Source organism: Neovison vison, chromosome 7, assembly GCF_020171115.1.
Source record: "Neovison vison isolate M4711 chromosome 7, ASM_NN_V1, whole genome shotgun sequence".
Lineage (NCBI taxonomy): Eukaryota > Metazoa > Chordata > Mammalia > Carnivora > Mustelidae > Neogale > Neogale vison.
The window spans coordinates 193894093-193914990 of record NC_058097.1 but is presented as its reverse complement, the minus strand read 5'-3'; the positions used below and the strand labels follow the sequence as shown (position 1 = coordinate 193914990).

At 36.8% G+C, this 20898-nt stretch overlaps 1 protein-coding gene and 1 pseudogene across 1 annotated transcript; both read right to left on the bottom strand.

Moving 5' to 3' along the window:
* Positions 1-1363: 1363 nt before the first annotated feature.
* LOC122914474 (putative olfactory receptor 5AK3) lies at positions 1364-2293 on the bottom strand. The gene has a single exon (XM_044261089.1). It carries the CDS (start codon positions 2291-2293, stop codon positions 1364-1366), a length of 930 nt encoding a protein of 309 aa, XP_044117024.1.
* A 12377-nt stretch (positions 2294-14670) lies between these two features.
* On the bottom strand, positions 14671-15582 carry LOC122914473 (annotated as a pseudogene).
* Between the last annotated feature and the right edge of the window lie 5316 nt (positions 15583-20898).

Genomic DNA, 20898 nt, shown 5'->3' with positions numbered 1-20898 from the left:
GTAGGTAGAGCAGCAGGCAAAGAGAGAGGGGGAAGCAGGCTCCCTGCTTAGCAGATAGCCCGATGCGGGGCTTGATCCCAGGACTCTGAGATCATGACCTGAGCTGAAGGCAGAAGCTTAACCCACTGAGTCACCAGGTACCCCTGTATTGCTATTTTTAAAAAAGGTTTTATTTATTTGAGAGAGAGAGAGAATGAGAAGGGGGAGGAGCAGAGGGAGAGGAAAAAGCAGACTCATTGCTGATGTGTGGGACTTTATCCCAGGACCCTGAGGTCATGACCTGAGTTGAAGTCAGATGCTTAACTGACTGAGCCACCCAGGCGCCCCTCATATTGCTATTTTGGGTCAAATACCATTCTCTACAACACCCACAAACATTTTCTTTCTCAATATTAAGTATATTACTTTTCAGTACATTTTGCTGTGCAGAAAACTTTGATTTTTTAATGCAGAAAATTTACTGTGTGTTTTGTTTTGTATTTATACAGGGTTTCTTCACTTTAAAGGCTTAAAAATTTAGTGTTTTCTTTAAGTTTAATTTTTACATTTAAATCATTGAGCCACTTAAAATTTATTTTTGTGTAGATAAGTTTCCAGCTTTAAGCCATACCAAAGTCTAGTCATTATTTCTATACTATTTGTTACATAATCCATATATGCCCAATGTCTACAATATTACCATTATCACATAATAAATTATCTTATGGATTTGGACCTATTCCTGGATTTTCATCTCTATTGTATTGATCTTCCTATCTCTTCATGTTTTAGGAGAAGCCAAAAAATTTTTTTTTTTTTTTTTAAAGATTTTATTTATTTATTTGAGAGAGAGACAGTGAGAGAGAGAATGAGTGAGGAGAAGGTCAGAGAGCGAAGCAGACTCCCCATGGAGCTGGGAGCCTGATGTGGGACTCGATCCCGGGACTCCAGGATCACGCCCTGAGCCGAAGGCAGTCGTCCAACCAACTGCGCCACCCAGGCGTCCCGAAGCCAAAAAATTTTTTTTGATCTCAGTGATTTTCTTCTGCTGTTATTGACAGAGACATTAATATAATATTGATTATGCATTTCTTCTTAATAAAGTTTCTCTTTTTAATGTTGGGTATATGAAAAGAGGGTTTCTCAAAATACACAAAAACAACATCATAGATACTCTTTTCAGATTCTTTCTCTGTAAGAAACACATGAATTAGAAGCTTATCTATTGTTAATTTGACATGTTTTTCCAATATCTTTCAGATGCTGATGATATAGCTAAGGAATGACTTTGTATCTCACAATCTTTTGTGACATCTGTTGCTGAAATAAGAGAGAACTGTTGGTTTGCTGTTGAATGATGTTGAGTTAGAAATCAAAGTCCAAACTAGAAGGACTTCTTTCCAATCCCTTTTAGGGCTTCCTTTACATCTTGGTTTCTCAGGCTGTAGATGAGGGGGTTTAACATGGGGATTATAATGCCATAAAACACGGAAGCCACTTTTTCCTGCTCTTGAGACTCCTTGGTCCCATGGTGCAGGTACATATAAGAAAGAGTCCCATAGAACACAGTGACAGCTGTCAGGTGAGAGGCACATGTGGAGAAGGCTTTTTTCCTCCCTGCAGCAGTTGATATCTTCAGGATGGCAGCCAGGATATATATGTAGGAAAAGAGGACAACCAGCACAGTGAACATCAAGTTAAACCCCACAAAGATAGTTAGTAGCATGATGTTGAAGTCAATGTTGGAGCATGAGAGGGCAAGAAGTGGGGGTTCATCGCAGAAAAAGTGGTTAATTTTATTGGATTTGCAGAAGTTCAATGAGAAAGTAAAACTTGTGTTTACAGAGGCATTCAGGAAGCCTAGGAAGTATGAACCAACCAGGAGTTGAAGGCAGACTGCCTGCGACATGACCATTGGATAGCGGAGTGGGTTGCAGATGGCCACATAGCGGTCCACTGCCATTGCGGCCAGGATGTAGCAGTCAATTGTTGCAAAGGCACCATAGACTAGTAATTGCACCATACATCCTGTGAATGAGATGGATTGCTGTGTGTCGACAAAGTTTTGCAGCATCTTGGGAGTGATAGCGGAGGTGTAGCAGAGATCAACAAATGCCAAGTGTTGGAGGAAGAAGTACATTGGGGTGTGAAGGCAAGAATCACTCTTGATGAGTAGGATCATCCCCATATTCCCCACCAGGGTGACCAGATAGATCACTAGAAATACAGTGAAGAGGATATACCAAGACTTGTGTTGACCAGCAAATCCGAGGAGAATGAATTCAGTTACTTCAGTGCCATTGTTTTGTTCCATGGCTGGCAAAGATTAAGTATCAGCTGAAAAGTTGCTAGGAAAGAAGAGCAAGGAAAGCTAAGGCCATGTGATCCTTTAACTAATTCTGAAATTGGCAATGATTTAATATTTGGTTTCACAGTGGAGTCAGTGGATATTTCTGTGGGATAATTGACTCTGCATTTAAAGTCCATATACCTTAACATCTGACTTAGAAAATTTAGATCTATACTTTGGGGGAAATTGCCAGGGATCATTTTCTTTGTTCTCAGGGTACAAACTGCCTTCTAAATTATATTAAGAATTTAAGCTTTTCTTATATGTATTTCTTAAATATATCAATTAGAGAACATATAAAAACATACTTTTAAAAATTAAGCTTTCTTCTATGCTGTGTACATTTTAATTCACAAATCCCAATTTACATAAATATGAATTATTATCTGTGAAAATCTTGAGTTACCCATGCATTTCTGTATGATCTTGCTCTAATTTATTTCTGTATTCTCATCGTATTCTTTCTGCATCCTTAGCAATTCTGCTCTGGCCACGGTGAACTTATGCCCAAGTAGAGTCTTGTATGCAAGTGTTTATCAAGTTATCTATGCTAAAGGGCCATTTTTTTGGTAAAATTTATGTTGTGGACCAATATTTTTGTTTATAGCAATAAAAAATTCTCAGCATTGTCAAAATTCTGTAATTTTTTTAGATGCTCAATCTCACTTTCAATAGTTACCATGTCATAGAGTGGAAACAGAGAGTCCAGTGACTGGTCCTGGTCCAGGCACCACACACTGAGTAACACTACTCTGTGGTATCCATACACCATAATTTGCCTATCTGCTTTCCTAGCAATGGAAAGTAGGTTGCCTACTACTTGTTTTCACTACAAATACTTCACTGTGAAATTTTTTTTCTGGGGACAAACATTTGAATCTTAGGGTATGCATACATTTAACTTAACCACATTTTTCCAGATCACATTGCATAACAGATGTACAAGTGTGTATTTCTCTTAATTGTACATCAGGGTCCTCATACCCTTCCTTTTTTGTGAACATCATTGGTATTTTGTTAACATTTTTTATACCAGAAAAATAGTTTTAAAGTGACATTTCCATGTTTTTCAAAAGCTAAATACGATTTTTATTGCTTCCCAATGCAAGATGTTTCTAGTACAATCTCTTCCCTTCAGACATTTCCATTTTAATGTTTTTTTCCTAACCAGAAATGAATTTGATCATTATATAATATTTTTCTTAGAATTTTGGAGTCATTTTTTCTCAGTATCTCTGTGAGTTAATTCATGGAGGGATGCTTCTTTTTTATATATAGATTTGAAAACTTTGTTATTGACAAAGATTTTCTCACATTCCATTATCTATTAACTTTGTCTATAGTATTCTTCATAGAATTATAGGTTGCCCTCTTAAAAAAAGTTTTTTGCTTGCTTTTGTATTGCTATTTTTTTAAAAAGATTTTCTTATTTATTTGACACAGAGATCACAAGTAGGTAGAGCAGCAGGCAAAGAGAGAGGGGGAAGAGACCAAAAATCTTTAAATTTAAAATAATTATTCATCATTTTTTTTTTTTTTTTTGCCTTTTGGTTTGTTCTTTTGAAAAAAAAATTGAATAAAGCCCATTCTTGCCTCTGTTCATTCACCCAGGAGAGTCAAACATAATAATAAAACCTAATTTCCATTTTATACTTGTTTGCTGCTACATGGTATTTGTTGAACCATATTTATTTCATCCATATAATTTGAAAAAGTTATTTTGTTTTTACTTGATATTTCTTATTTGAAATAAGATTAAGTGGATAAAGGGTGATAATAGTTGGTGTGTGTGTGTGTGTGTGTGTATACACATGAAATATTTAAATATTTTTAAAACATTAAATGATTTTACTTGCAATTTTAAAATTTACTCACACAAACACTTGTCCCTGTTATGTTATAGGAAAGTCCTATCAAACATTTCAGAACAACTAATTCTAATATTATAGAAACTGTTTCTGAAAATCACTGCAAAGAATATTCTCCAATTCATGTCAATATAACATTGGAACCAAAATAAGTAAAATATGAGAAAAGAAAATTGGAACCAAACTTATTTGTGAATTTAGATGCAAAACTTAGATGTTTGCATCTAATGTTCAATGAATACACATTCCTTGAACAAATCCATCCATGTATTAAAAAAAATAATTTCTAGGTTCTCAAAAAGGCTCTTGATAATAGCTATTCTCTTCCTTTTCCAGGATTTGAACAAATTGGTAAAGAAAAAATAGTGTCTGTATGGGGACCATACAACCTTTGGACACCAGGGGGGAAATTTTAAGCTTATTAATTTATTTTTTTAGTAATCTCTACATCCAATGTGGGGCTCCAACCCAACAGCTACGAGATCAAGAGTCCCATGCCCCATCGACTGAGCCAGCCAGGCAGGCCAAAAAATTATTAGTCAAGTTATTTGCTGCCAATGAATGCCATAAGCAGAGAGTTTTCCCACCCAGTCTTCACGGCAGTGACAGGAGCACGCCATCTTGCATGTGGTGGAAACGTGCATCTGGAATGCAGGGAGTATGGGATTCCGTGGGCTGGCTGCTGCCAAGAATAAGGGCAGAGCAAAGCATTCCAGGACGTTCTGTTTTACCAATCAGATATATCATGCCACCTTTTTAGGAACTTAGTGGATAAAAAGGAGAGAGTCTATGATTATATAAACAGATTTTTTATAAAATCATCAGAAGGAGGGAAAAGGTATTTTCCATTGACGTCCGTCAATCAAGACGTATTTGTATCCATCTAGGGAATGAAAGCATTTTTTAATCCTGAAAATTTTATTGATATAATTTGCCATATTAATATATTCTTTTTAAAAATTTTTAAATTTATTTTCAGCATAACAGTATTCATTATTTTTGCACCACACCACATGCAGTGCTCCATGCAATCCGTGCCCTCTATTATACCCACCACCTGGTACCCCAACCTCCCCCCCCCTTCAAGCCCCTCAGATTGTTTTTCAGAGTCCATAGTCTCTCATGATTCACCTCCCCTTCCAATTTCCCCCAACTCCCTTCTCCTCTCTAACTCCCCATGACCTCCATGCTATTTGTTATGCTCCACAAATAAGTGAAACCATATGATAATTGACTCTCTCTGCTTGACTATTTCACTCAGCATAATCTATTTTCTCAATAGATACAGGACAATTATTTCAATAAATGCATGTGGTCAATAAATTTTCATGGTCACAGGTAGGTAACACATTGCTGAACTAAATATTATATTTACTCTTAAATTATGAGATGCAATGCCTATAAATTAAAGAACAAGACAAAGATGCTTTTTATGACTGAATCTGTTTAGTATTTTTCTGGAAACCAGGACAAGATGCAGAAGACATGAAAGGTAAAATGAAAATGAGAAAGAAACACAGCTCTCACTATTTTTAGATAATTTAATTGTCTCTATAAAAAATCCTGTAGACTTGACAGATAAATTCTTAGCGAGACTAATGAAGTTACTCAATAGTAGTTTAATATACAGGGGCACCTGGCCGGCTCAGTTGGTTAAGTGTCTTCCTTCAGCTTAGGTCATGATCCCAGTGTCTTGGACTTTAGTCCCACATCAGGCTCCTTGCTCAGAGGGGAGCCTGCTTCTTCCTCTGCCTGCTGCTCCCCCTGCTTGTGCTCTCTCTTTCTCTGACAAATAAATAAAATCTTTAAAAAAGGAGGAAAAAATATAGTAGTTTAATATACAAAAATCAAGTACATTTCTGTTCACCAGAAATAATTAAAAAATGTTATTTAAAATTCTATTTACAACATCTAAGAATGTTGTACATCTAAGACGTACATCTAAGAATGTTCGTGACCTTATTGAGATGATATAACTTTATTTAAAGGCTTAAAGAAGACCCAAACACAGACCAGGATCATGGAGAGGAACTCAATATTATAAACATTACATTTCCCCCCATATTAATCTATAAATTCCATGTAATTCCAACCAAATTTTGAAAGAATTTTACATACAACTTAATCCAGTTATTCTTATATTTATATGGGAGAGAAAATATCTAAAAAAGTTAAGACAAGTTTTAAATTTTTATTTATTTTTTTAAAATAATTTTTAAATAAACATATATTGTCTTATTAGCCCCAGGGGTACAGGTCTGTGAATTGCCAGGTTTACACACTTCACAGCACTCACCATAGCACATATCCTCCCTAATGTCCATAACCCCACCACTGTCTCCTTACCCATCTCCCAAGACAAGTTTTTTAAAGGACAACAAGATGAGAACTTATTCTCTCAGATATCAGAACCTATTAAGAAGTGGTAATAATAAAGACTTTATGGTATGGTATGATATGAGGACAAATGGATAGATGGACTTGATAAAAATACCTAATAAATAAGTCCACAGGTCTGTTGGAAGCTTGATGTATGAAACCAAGAGCATGTACTTGAGTGAAAAATGGTCCAATAAATGGGAGCTATAAATGTTTATACACATGAGAATGATATTGTATTTGTACTTTACATTTTACAAAAATAATTTCCAAGTGGATTAAAGATTTGAATTGTAAGGCTTGGAGAATAAAACAACAAAATATCCATGCTTGAGATATACAGAAAAATATTTAAACAGGACGTGAATGAACAAAAAATAAAACATCGAAAATGGAACCATATCTAAATTAAAAATGCCAACATTATAAAAGAGAAAAGACTAAATAATGACTAGAATTCACTTAGGTAAATTTGTTTGCAGTACATATAAATGTTAAGGGATTATCATCCAGTATAAACAAAGAATTTCTATAAATTATCCCACGGGAAAAATCTACAAAATATATAGTTGGGGTAATTATGGAAAGAAAACCTAAATGGTCAACAAAAATAGGAAAATACAACTCTCTCTGATGACTTCCCATTCAGTTTTCCATCCCTTCCCCTATGATCCTTGCATCATTTTTTATAGTCCACATATAAGTGAAACCATATGATAATTGTCTTTCTCTGATTGATTTATATCACTCAGCATAATGGGAAGTCATCAGAGAGAGAGAGAAAAGCCAATGAGAGACTCTTAAACTGAGGATTTCTGGAGGGGAGGTGGGTGGGTGGGGTTAGGTAATTGAGTGATGGGCATTAAGGAGGGCACGTGCTGTGATGAGCAGTGGGTGCTACTTGCAGCTGATGAGTTGTTGAACTCTGCATCCAAAGCTAATGATGTACCACTATATGTAGGCTAACTGAATTTAAATAAAAAGAATAAATAAAATCTGAACATTCTCTTTAGTAAGAGAATGTCTTTTTAAGAAAGAAAATACACACAACTCACTAGTAATCTGCTAATTGTGTATTAATTCTGTATTGAAATATAGTTTTGCATTTCTCAGTTTAAAATGCCAAGTTTTGGTGAAGCTATGGAGTCATATATTGCTGCTGAGAAGGTAAATTAGCAAAATCATGTTGGAGGCAACTTCGGAAATATTAGTAGAATTAAATATACGCCTTCCAAAATTTCCATCATAGGTTCATATTCTAGAGAAGTTCTTGACCACATAATCAAGGAGGTATATATATATATATATATATATATATATATACACACACACATATAAGATATATATATGGTATAACATATATTACCTAAGATATGTTATACATATTATATAATATATATTATATAATATCATATACAACTTACATTTTTAACTATATATATGTATGTATATAAATATATTCATACACACACAAGAAGCATTGTTGATCATAGAAAAAATAAAAACTATTAAGTAAATCAGTGAAAATTTAGTAAATTGGTGTCACAACATCCACAGTGATATATTTCTCAAATGGATTGCTAAGTAATAAGAAGGAAGTTGTAGAAGTTAGATGGTGGCTCCATGGATGGTTGTTACATTATCTTAAATATATTTTCATGCACCTTAAGTACTATGCAATAACAGAAGTCTCTCACAAAGGAAAAGCCACATCCCCAACACATCAGTAGAAAGCTCCTGTACCTTGATACCAGTAATGTCAGGCAGAGCTGTAGATCTGAGATGAGATAGCTCTAGATCAGACTGTGCCTTTAATGGTGGGGACTATAACACACTAAACCTGTTGTTAATGGTTCTTGGGCAATCTGGTTCTTCCAAATATCATGAGGAATAAACAGGGTGGCTTAACTCTGTAGTGATGGAAAAAGAAATAATCCTTTTCAATATTTAGTGAGGGGTAGGGGTTGAAGAGCAGGCTTTTCAAGGAGTTTCCACCAGTACATAAATGTACTAGTTGGAGGAAGTTAGAATTGGTCATGGGTCCATTCTTGATAGTGTAATGACATTGACCATTTCTGGTTAATCCTCATGAATTTAAATAAAACATATGACATATTGGGGGACAATTTTCATAGCAATTTTCAAGAGCTATGAAAAACCAGAAAAAGGGACTCACCCCTACCAAAGGCATTTGAGTAATATGAACATAATTAACCCATACAGAACCCTGGTGCTTCTGAAGCATCCTTTATATTCAGTACTATGTGGTAGAAAGGAAATAGGCTGACCTGGGTTTGAATTGTGGTCACACCATAGAGACAAAGTGTGTATGTAACTCTCTTGGCCCCAGTTCCATTGTCTATAAGATGGGATCACAGAATTGCTTAGAAGGTCATAATTTTTATTGTAACAGTGTAACATTTTTGTAAAACAAATATTTGGAAATAGAGCTAAATAAATCAATAGATTCATATTGTGGGATTAATACACTGTCCAAAAAGTGTGAAGAAAATATGGGCTCTTATAGAAAGGTGCTCCTGTCATATTGTTAAATGAACAAAGCAATCTGCAGAGTAAGACGTAAAGCATGGACACTTAAAAAAAAAAAAAGATTTATTTATTTATTTGAGCATGGAGCAGGGGTGGGGGGAGAGGGTGAGGGAGAGAGAGAATCTCCAACAGACTTCCACTGAGCAAGGAGCCCCACATGGCTAGATCCCAAGATCCTGAGATATGACCTGAGCCAAAATCAAGAGTCAGACACTTGAGGCACCAGGATGGCTCAGTCATTAAGCTTCTGCCTTTGTTTCAGGTCATGATCCCAGGTCCTGGGACCGAGCCCCACCTTGGGCTCCCTGCTCAGCACGGAGACTGCTTCTTCCTCTCCCACCCCACCCCTGCTTGTGTTCCCACTCTTGCTGTCTCTCTCTCTGTCAAATAAATAAATAAAATCTTAAAAAAAAAAAAAAAGAGTCAGACACTTAACTGACCAAGTGCCCCAACTATGGACCCTGTTAAAAATTAAACATTTATTCACATCCATTCTCTCTTTTTCTCACTTTCTTTATCCATGAAAAAGCTCAAGAAGGATTCATAACAAATGTTTAGTGGTTATCCCTGGGCATGGGAGTGGAGAGAGAAAGTCTTTAAACTTAAAAACTTCAGCACCTTTTCTTTTTGAAATAGTTTTAACTGTTTTTAAGAAGGAAGAGGAAGGGGCACCTGGGTGTCTCAGTGGGTTAAGCCTCTGCCTTCGGCTCAGGTCATGATCTCAGGTCCTGGAATCAAGCCCTGCATCAGGCTCTCTGCTCAGGAGGGAGTCTGCTTCCTCCTCTCTCTCTGCCTGCCTCTCTGCCTACTTGTGATCTCTGTCTGTCAAATAAATAAACAAAATCTTAAAAAGGAAGAGGAAGAGAAAGAAGTAAAGGCTGCTTGTAATGATGGACAAAGTGAGGTGATTTATGTAAAATTCCCAGGACAGGGTCTGGCATTGAATGGTTACTCAGAATTGGTCATAATAGCCCATGCAAATAATGTATGAAAATAGCTTTCATTTATTTATTCTTTTAATCTTTTAATCTTCAGATCCCTTCCTCCACTGCCATTAGATCACCAGGGATGAAGGGCTTATCCATGGTCTTGGGTGAAACATTTCTAGCACTCAGTGGGATGATATGTGGCTGATTTTGAAAAATGGGATTTGCTTTGTTTTACTTACACCAGAGTTGCCTCCAGATTCTCCTTCTGCAGCCGGTGCTGGCTGATTGCCTCCAGGGTCTTTCTGTGTGCTTTCTTCTAATTGGGAAGTTTATAGCTAGGGCCTAAGGGATCAATATTAGCTCCCTCAAGAACCTGAGATTCCAGGGGCTGAGTTGGATTGGAATAAACAACAGTTATAGTTATTTTCTGCTGAAAACTTTTAAGCTTTCTAGAAAGGATAAATTTAATTCATGTTACTGGCATTAGGGATGTGTGTGTGTGTGTGTTGCCTTGTTATAAAACAACTCTTTAAAATTTTTTTTTGTTATAAATCAGGTTGAACAATTTTTTGAAAAAGATTTATTTATTTGAGACTGAGTGTGGCGAGAGGGAGCGGGAGAGAATCTCCAAGATGACTCCCCACTGAGTGCGGAGCCAGAGGTGGGGCTCAATCTTAGGACCCAAGAGATCATGACCTGAGTAGAAACTAAGAGTCAATAATCAACTGAACCCTGCAGGCACCCCAGGTTGAACAATTTTTTAATATGTCTAAGAATCTGTGTTTAGATCCAGAAAGTTGACCTTGTCACCATAATCAGCAGAAAACATGGTTATCTGAAAAAAAAAAAAATCAAAGCTAGTCTTAATTTAGGGGCATAGGCCCATAATGTGACAAAGAGGGTTACTACTATTTAAACATATATATTTTTTATTATTATTATGTTCAGTTAGCCAACATACAGTACAGCATTAGTTTTTGATGTGGTGTTCAATGATTCATTAGTTGTGTATAACACCCAGTGCTCATCACAATACGGGTTGTGATGAGCCTCTTTAATACCCATCACCTGGTTACCCCATCCACTCAACTCCCTCCCTTATGCCACCCTCAGTTTGTTTCCTGGAGTCCAGAGTCTCTTATAGTTTGTCTCCCTCTCTGAGTTCTTTCCACTTAGTTTTTTCTTCCTTCCCCTGTGGTTTTCTGTGCTATTCCTTATGTTCCACATATGAGTGAAACCATATGGTAACTGTCTTTCTCTGCTTGACTTATTTGGCTTAGCATAAGACCCTCCAGTTCCATCCGTGTCCATGCAAATGGTAGATATTCATCCTTTCTGATGACTGAGTAACATGCCATTGTGCATATGAACCACATCTTTATCCATTTATCTGTTGAAGGGCATCTCGACTCCTTCCACCATTTGGCTATTGTGGGCATTGCTGCTATGAACATTGGGTACAGGTGCCCCTTCTTTTCACTGCATCTGTATCTTTGGAGTAAATGCCTGGTGGTGCAATTGTGCATTGTAGGGTAGTTCTAATTTTAACATCTTGAGGAACACCCATACGGTTTTCCAGAGTGGCTGTACCAGCTTGCATTCCACCAACAGTGTAAGAGGGTTCCCCTTTCTTCACATCCTCTCCAACATTTGTTGTTTTCGGTCTTGTTAATTTTGGCCATTCTAACTGGTGTAAGGTGGTATCTCACTGTGGTTTTGATGTGTATTCCCCTGATGGCTAGTGATGATGGTGAATCGATATTCGATATTACTTGTTGCATGACAAATGTCTCAGTTAGGAATGTGTTCTACTCCTGGTAGAAAAAAACCCCACAATTTACTTTGGCTTACAAAAACAGGGACTTATTTTTCCTTTATAACAACAGTTTGGAGGTTTTGACTTGTACTTTCCTTTTTTTAACATAGAAAAAGTAACAATGTTTGTCTGGAATTATTTAATTTCATTTGACATGGTTGATCTCAAATTTTTAAGTATCCTATTTTTGCTGATTTGAGTTCTAACAAAATAAAAATATAGTAGATAAAATAATCGTCATAATTGTCATGTAACATATTTATTTATTTATTTTCATTGTAACAGTATTCGTTGTTTTTGCACCACACCCAATGCTCCATGTAGTCTGTGCCCTTCCTAATACCCACCACCTGGTTTCCCCAACCTCCCACCCCGCCGCCCCTTCAAAACCTTCAGATTGTTTTTCAGAGTACATAGTCTCTGATGGTTCACCTCCCCTTCCAATTTCTCCCAACTCCCTTCTCCTCTCCATCTCCCCTTGTCCTCCATGCTATTTGTTATGTTCCACAAATAAGTGAAACCATATGGTAATTGACTCTCTTTGCTTGACTTATTTCACTCAGCATAATCTCTTCCAGTCCCGCCCATGTTGCTACAAAAGTTGGGTATTCATCCTTTCTGATGGAGGCATAATACTCCATAGTGTATATGGACCACATCTTCCTTATCCATTCATCCGCTGAAGGGCATCTTGACTAATTGAGTTTCTATCATAATGTTTTAGAGACAGTTGCCAGACCTGAAACACCCTTTAAATCATGGGCTGTTGATGATTTATGAAACAATAAGGTGTAGCTGGCGACTGATGAAACAATGTATGATTATCGGCCTTTTGGCTAAGATCAAGTGTGATTATGCATCAGACCATTACTACTCTATATGGGGAAAGGGAAGTTTTTCTTTTGGATAAGTGCTAACAATCCCTTACCATTCCCTGTCACAGCCCAGATCAACCATTTCTTCCTTCATATAAATTTCACAGATTTCATTGCTTATGTCCATGTGTCACATAACTTATTTCCTTTTGGGATTTCTTTCACCTTGGTAATTGAATGCAGAGTACTCTGTGACTCTCCATTTTGCACCCTATTTCCAACTTGGCCATTTAGACTTCCCAAAATGTACCAAGTTTTGTTTCATCATCTTTCCCCTCCAGCTTTACTGAGGTATACATCTTTTTTTTTTTTTTAAAGATTTTATTTATTTATTTGACAGAGAGAAATCACAAGTAGATGGAGAGGCAGGCAGAGAGAGAGAGAGGGAAGCAGGCTCCCTGCTGAGCAGAGAGCCCGATGCGGGACTCAGTCCCAGGACCCCGAGATCATGACCTGAGCTGAAGGCAGCGGCTTAACCCACTGAACCACCCAGGTGCCCCCTGAAATGTACATCTTGATATTTTGACATAAGTATTCATTGTAAAACGATCACCACAATCAAACTCATTGACACATCCATCACTTTATATGATTACAATTTTCCTTCTTCTGCCTCCTTAGCAAATTTCTAATATACAATATAGTATTTTAACAATAGACACCATATTGTACATTAGTCTCTGATTTTCCAGGGTCTCAGGGCACCCTCTGTCTACTTTGCTAATGACTCTTTAGCAACTGATCCTGATCCTGGTCTCTGAAGGTACTCGGACCTTCCCTTTATAGAAGGTCTCCTCCTTTACAAAGGTGGAGTCTTTGCTGGGAAGACTCGGGTCATCCCGCATCGACTCCAGGTTAATTTTTTCTCTTCTTTCAGGATGGATGCAAAATATAATATTTGAAAAATATTTCTTCTTCTCTTGTTGTTTTCTGTTTCTTTCTGCGATTACTTAACAATACATTTTCTGACAGATCATTAGTCTGTCTGGTGTTATTTTCATGTGAAACTTGATTTTTCATGGAACTAGCATGGCCTCTTTAGAGTCATGTGGTGGTTCCCATTATTTGTCCTCAATCTACTTACTTAAGCACTTCTGGTAGCAGCTTATCTTCCTGATTCAAAGGGCTCTTGGACTCCCTTCAACTTCTCATTGAATTCCTATGGTTTAAAGTTATTTTTCTAGATTAAAATGATTGATGCCCTTTCATAAGTGAATTGTTTAGGCTTTTGGATTAATCTACATTCTAGTTTTTCTATCTTAAGTAGGGAGAGATATAGAAAATATTTCTGGAAGTTTCCTTACCTTATGCAAGAAAGAGATGGATTTGGAATGAAGAGGGTAACTAATGACAAACATAAGTCATAATCACAGGAGAAATAAGTGTTTTCAAGTACTAGAGAATGTAACTAATATAGAACTATTAAGTAGGAAGTATAGCCAGAGTCATAAGGGACTTTACAAAATAGTGCATTTATTTTGCACTCATGCTTATACAATAATTGGAATAGAACATATGCAAAGTTTCTTTGTAAATAATTTAGGGAAGTCATTTAAGTGAAAGGAAAATAATGAACTTCAATTTTAATATTGATTATATACAAAACTGAGGTTTTCTAGTCTTTAAGGACACATCTGAAATATATTTGAAGCAACTAATTACTTTATGAAGTCTGTACATACTTTTTAATATTTTAAATAATCTCAATAAAATATGGAAAGTCTGAGACATATTTCTCAAACTCTATTCAGGGGGTAATTAGTTCCAAGAGATGTTACCATATTTCTTGCATCTTAAGAACTTACCTATTGAAAAGCATTGGCTTAAGACATGAATGTGTTCCCAACTTTAGAAACATTACACAATGGTCAAATATCCCTACTTGATGCTCTGATGTGCTGAATTTTAAAAACTTGGGTCTAGCCTAGAAGAACTTTTTCTTCATCACTTTTAGAGTTTCTTTTACCTCCTTATTTCTCAGGCTATATAGACCCGGGGGTTCAAAATGGGTATCACAATGCCATAAAAGAGAGGCCACTTTCATATTCTCCTAAAAATTGTTAGCCTGAGGCTGTAAGTACATATATGATAGGGTTGTACAGGAACTAATTACTGCTATCAGGTGGGAGGCACATGTGGTGAAGACTTTTTTCTTTCCTGCAGCAGAAGACATCTTCAGGATGGCAGCCATGATATACATGTAGGAAAAGATGACAACAAACACAGTGAACATCAAGTTAAATCCTACAAAGACAAGGAGCATGATGTTGATGTCAATGTTAGAGCATGAAAGAGCAAGAACTGGGGGGACTTCAAAGAAAAAGTGATTGATGGTATTGGATTTGCAGAAATACAGTGAAAATGTAAAACCTGTATGCGCAGAAACATTTATTGAACCCATGACATATGAACCAGCTACCAATAGGGGGCAGGGTCTTCGGGACATGATTGTGAGATAGTGAAGTGGGTTACTGAAGGCTACATAATGGTCCGCTGCCATAGCAGCCAGGATGTAGCAGTCAGGGTACAAATGTTGCATAAACTAATAATTGCATTACACAGCCCTCAAATGATATAGACTTATTTTGTAATACAAAGTTTTGCAGTTTCTTGGAAGTGATAGCAGAGGAATAACAAATATCAACAAAGGCCAAATGTTGTAGGAAAAAGTACATAGATGTTTGAAATCTGGAATCTGTCTTGATGAGTAGGATCATTCCATAGTGGTCACACAGATGATCAGAAATACAATGAAAAGGATGTATCAAAACTTGTATAGGGCACCAAATCCCGGAAGAAAGAATTCAGTCACTTCAGTGCTATTTTCTTTTGTCATGGCTACTAAAGTCTAGAAAGGACCAAGAAGAAGATGACCAAGAACAGAAAGAAAATCTTTGCAACTTCTTAAAAGAAGTTTCTTATATTTCAGCCACCTGTTTTTGAGTTCACTTTTTAAAATTTTAATTTAAAAATTTTTAAAAAATTTTCAGCATTACAGTATTTCTTGTTTTTGCACCACACCCAGTGTTCCATGCAATCCATACCCTCTCTAATACCCACCATCTGGTTCCCCCAAACTCCCACCCCCTGCACCTTCAAACACCTCAGATTGTTTTTCAGAGTCCATAGTCTCTCATGGTTCACCTCCACTTCCAATTTCCCTCAACTCCCTTCTCCTCTCCATCTCCCCTTGTCCTCCATGCTATTTGTTATGCTCCACAAATAAGTGAAACCATATGATAACTGACTCTCTCTGCTTGACTTATTTCACTCAGCATAATCTCTTCCAGTCCCGTCCATGTTGCTACAAAAGTTGGGTATTCATCCTTTTTGATGGAGGCATAATACTGCATAGTGTATATGGACCACATGTTCCTTATCCATTCGTCCGTTGAAGGGCATCTTGGTTCTTTCCACAGTTTGGCGACCGTGGCCATTGCTGTTATGAACACTGGGGTACAGATGGCCCTTATTTTCACTACGTCTGTATCTTTTGGGTAAATACCCAGTAGTGCAATTGCAGCGTCATAGGGAAGCTCTATTTTTAATTTCTTGAGGAATCTCCACATTGTTCTCCAAAGTGGCTGCACCAACTTGCATTTCCACCAACAGTGGAAGAGGGTTCCCCTTTCTCCACATCCCCTCCAACACATGTTGTTTCCTGTCTTGCTAATTTTGGCCATTCTAACTGGTGTAAGGTGGTATCTCAATGTGGTTTTAATTTGAATCTCCCTGGTGGCTAGTGATGATGAACATTTTTTCGTGTGTCTGATAGCCATTTGTATGTCTTGATTGGAGAAGTGTCTGTTCATATCTTCTGCCCATTTTTTGATATGATTGTCTGTTTTCTGTGTGTTGAGTTTGAGGAATTCTTTATAGATCCTGGATATTAACCTTTTGTCTGTACTGTCATTTGCAAATATCTTCTCCCATTCCGGGGGTTGCCTCTTTGTTCTTTTGACTGTTTCCTTTGCTGTGCAGAAGCTTTTGATTTTGATGAAGTCCCAAAAGTTTATTTTCGCTTTTGTTTCCTTTGCCTTTGGAGACATATCTTGAAAGAAGTTGCTGTGGCTGATATCGAAGAGGTTACTGCCTATGTTCTCCTCTAGGATTCTGATAGATTCCTGTCTCACGTTGAGGTCTTTTATCCATTTTGAGTTTATCTTTGTGTACGGTGTAAGAGAATGGTCAAGTTTCATTCTTCCACATATAGCTGTCCAGTTTTCCCAGCACCATTTATTGAAGAGACTGTCTTTTTTCCACTATATATTTTTTCCTGTTTTGTTGAAGATTATTTGACTATAGAGTTGAGGGTCCATATCTGGGCTCTCTACTCTGTTCCACTGGTCTATGTCTGTTTTTATGCCAGTACCATGCTGTCTTGGTGATCACAGCTTTGTAGTAAAGCTTGAAATCAGGTAACGTGATGCCCCCCGTTTTATTTTTGTTTTTCAACATTTCCTTAGCGATTCGGGCTCTCTTCTGATTCCATACAAATTTTGGATTATTTGCTCCAGCTCTTTGAAAAATACCAGTGGGATTTTGATTGGAATGGCATTAAAAGTATAGATTGCTCTAGGCAGTATAGACATCTTAACAATGTTTATTCTTCTGACCCAAGAGCATGGAATGAGTTCACTTCTTATGGCAAACACTCACAAAAAAGATATATTGTTTTCTATATTTCTACTACTTCCCTGATAAGTAATCACCAGATAAAAAGTGGTATGTGAGCCAGGGATTCATTTTCAAAAATGAAGATCTCATAGAAGATCCACTTCTAATATGTGTGATTCTAAGAAACATATATTAACACATGTTTCCACTGTATTAAACTGGTATCTGTATTTGCTGGCAACAATATTCAAATATGATTTTGCACCTTTCTTTACTTGCAGGTTTTTCTCAGCCATTTATCCATCTAATCCTGGTCAAGCTCCTGAAATTAGAAGCATGAATTAGAGAAATTTTCTGAGATCTGGTCATGGTTTACACATGTTTGACTTCAGAATGTCTTTCTACAACTATCCTTAGCATACAACTCCCATCTTTTCATGCCAGAAAGTCCTCTCATTTTATATATGTACACACATGCATATACATGTGCATATATAGAAGGAAGGACAACAGAATCACTCATGTTTTAATGCCAAAAATTGTTCTCTTGGATCTAATCATCATGGAGCAACTTGAAAAAATCTGGATGATAGGAAATCCTACAAATTAACTGGCTTAGACACTTCAAAAATATCAATTTCATAAAAAGCAGACAAATATAATACAAAGCAGGAGACTGTTCTTGATTTAATAAGAGTGGAAAGACATTGCTACTAAATTCAATACACAATCTTTAACTGGCTCCTGGATCTGCAAATACAACATCTGCTAAAGATATTGCGGGATAAGTGGGGGAAATTAGAATAGTGAATATATATAATGTAATTTCATCAATATCAAATTTCTTTGGTGGGAAAAGGTGGTTATAATAGAGATTTTCTTTGTTTGCAAAAGGTACATGCCAGATATCTCTCATCTGTCCATTTGTCTGTGTAGAGATAAAGCGAAAGGGAAAGAAAAAGAATTGGTTAATGTAGGTGAAGTGTATCCCAGTGCTCACTGAACCATCATTTTAACTATTATGAAGGTTTTACATTTATATGTAAGAAGTTAATGAAAAACATCGATAAAACACTGTCATACAAAAACAAATGGAGAGAGTTTACCACCAAATGTTGCGTCCTAAATATGTTTGTAAGGACTGTTGCTCAGAAGAGAGTTATATGATCCTTAAAAAAGTTTCAGAAACAAGAAGAAATGGGAAGCTTAGAAATTGGTAAACAGGTCAAAAAATAAGAGTAAATAGAGGTAGCATAAAATATTAATAATATTTTCCATTGAGAAAAGGTCAAGAAACTGAAAAATCAGCTGATACTGATAGATTAGAGGGTTCATTAGATGTAAGCTCTAAAATTCTTATAACTTTTTTAAAAAAAGATTTAATTTATTTATTTGACAGAGAGAGATCACAAGTAGGCAGAGAGGCAGGCAGAGAGAAAGGGGGGAGCAGGCTCCCCACTGTCCAGAGAGCCCGATGTGGGGCTCTAGCCCAGGGCTCCAGGACCCTGAGATCATGACCTGAGCCAAAGGCAGAGACGACCTACTGAGCCACCCAGGTGTCCAAGGCCTACATTTCTTTACCCGAATTTTAAAGTCATAATGCTGAGGAAAGTGCTTCTTGATGAATTACAGTAACATATAATACTGGTGCTTCTATGGTATTGGTGATATTTTACATTCATAGATATCTGGTGATTACCTGTGTTTGTTGTATATTCTGTATGTCTTGTTTTAATTATTAAGAAGGTCTTGTGTATGTTTTACACGCCCTAAGTTGCCTTTCAAGTGCAGTTTATAGGAATACTAAACTAACTCTCAGCAAGTCAAAATGCTGCCAGTTTTTTTTTTTTAATTAAAGCCACACCTCCTTTACAAGACATTAGAGAAATGAGAGTATTACCATTTGAAGGGTTAAAAGAGGTCAGTCCAAAGGAAAAATCCAACATCTCAGGTGTTGAAAACAATGGTCAGAGATTTTGGATCTAAATTGGTAAGCAAATTACATCCAGTCCTCAAGTTCAATTTTTATGTTGGTTCTCTGTGACAAAAGTTAAAGTTAATAGTGTTCAAAGGAGATACGAACCATATGCTGTTTGACTTTAGTTCAGCAAACTAATCTCATTTTATCACAGGATATAGAAAACTTCCCTAAAATAAGTGGCTTTACAATTGGTTCTAGAACTGTATTTGGGATTGTATAAGAAAGAGATATGTATGGCCAGGGAAAGCAGCTCCAAGCAGAGGAAGTGTTTGAACAAATGCATGGTGATGTTGGCCCACAAGCTAAAGGAAAGACACAATAGGGAGTCCATTACATACAAATAAGGAGTGTTGCTCTAATTAGGAATAATTTCTATATTAAATTACTATGGAATTTTTATGTACATCTTTCAAAGATATTTTCCCTCCCAATATTATTGACATAAAATTGTATACGTTTAAGATGTGATTGTGAGGATTTGATACACATGTATATTGCAAAATACTAGTTAACATATCCTTCACCTCACATTATTATCATGTTGTTGTTATGGTGAGAATATTTAAAATCTACTCTTACAACAACTCTGACAATACAGTATTGTTAACTAGCATCACCACACTGTACATCAGATCCCTGGAACTTATTCCTTTTCTAACTGAAAATTTGTTCCCTTTGACCAACATGTCCCCATTTCCTCCATCCTCTGGCCCCCAGCAACTACTGCTCTACTTGAAGATATTCTTAAATAAAGTAAAGTTGTATGTAGATCTAACTTGATCCATTCCCACAGTGTCGGCTGGTAACCAAGATGAACTATTTTAGCTTCAAAACTTTTACTGTGCATTGACAGCATTCAAGTGTTTTAGGAACTGAATGTCGAAAATGCTCCCAACTCACTCCATCAGTATATCTTGCTACTCTGTTTCAACTTTTGATCTTCCGGAGTCTGCAAAGAACCAGAGATAAAATTCCTGGTATATTCCTCTGACTTCTAGGCTTGGATTTTCCTTCGGGATACTGCACCAAGGGTCTGCTTAGAAAAACACTTGCTATAAGGTGTTATTTTTGCTTTTGCTACAAATGGGGGAGGGCAGTTTTTTTGAGGGCTGTTGGATTAAGATCTATTCCCATAAGAATCTCAAACACTGGGGGCTGAGTTGAGGGCATAGTGTTGAACTTCTCAGCTGAGACCATTAAAATTTTCTTTTTTCAAGTTTCTATCCTTTAGGCAATTTGCATCTTGTTTACTCCTATGAGTTTGGGGACCATCTGTTCCAACCTGGGGCCAATCTTGGTTTTGGAAATCCGCTTTTGCCTGCTGGATCTTTCTACTCTAAACTTTAGTTTCTCTGTGTATAAAATAGGAAGTTGTGGTTCCCTCAGAAGGAGCCACATCTGTGTTGTGTTGGAAGAGCAAGTAAGGGAATGCATATGCGTATATCTTGAACAATGAAGGACTTTGCCACGAGAGAGGTTATCAGGATTATCATTGCTAGAAGTCTTCTCCTAATCAAAGTGCCCCTTCTTCTCATTGCAGTGCCTGTTATCATT

Coding starts and splice junctions, on each gene's coding strand:
- LOC122914474 (XM_044261089.1), bottom strand. CDS start 2,293: ATGGAACAAAACAATGGCACTGAAGTAACTGAATTCATTCTCCTCGGA.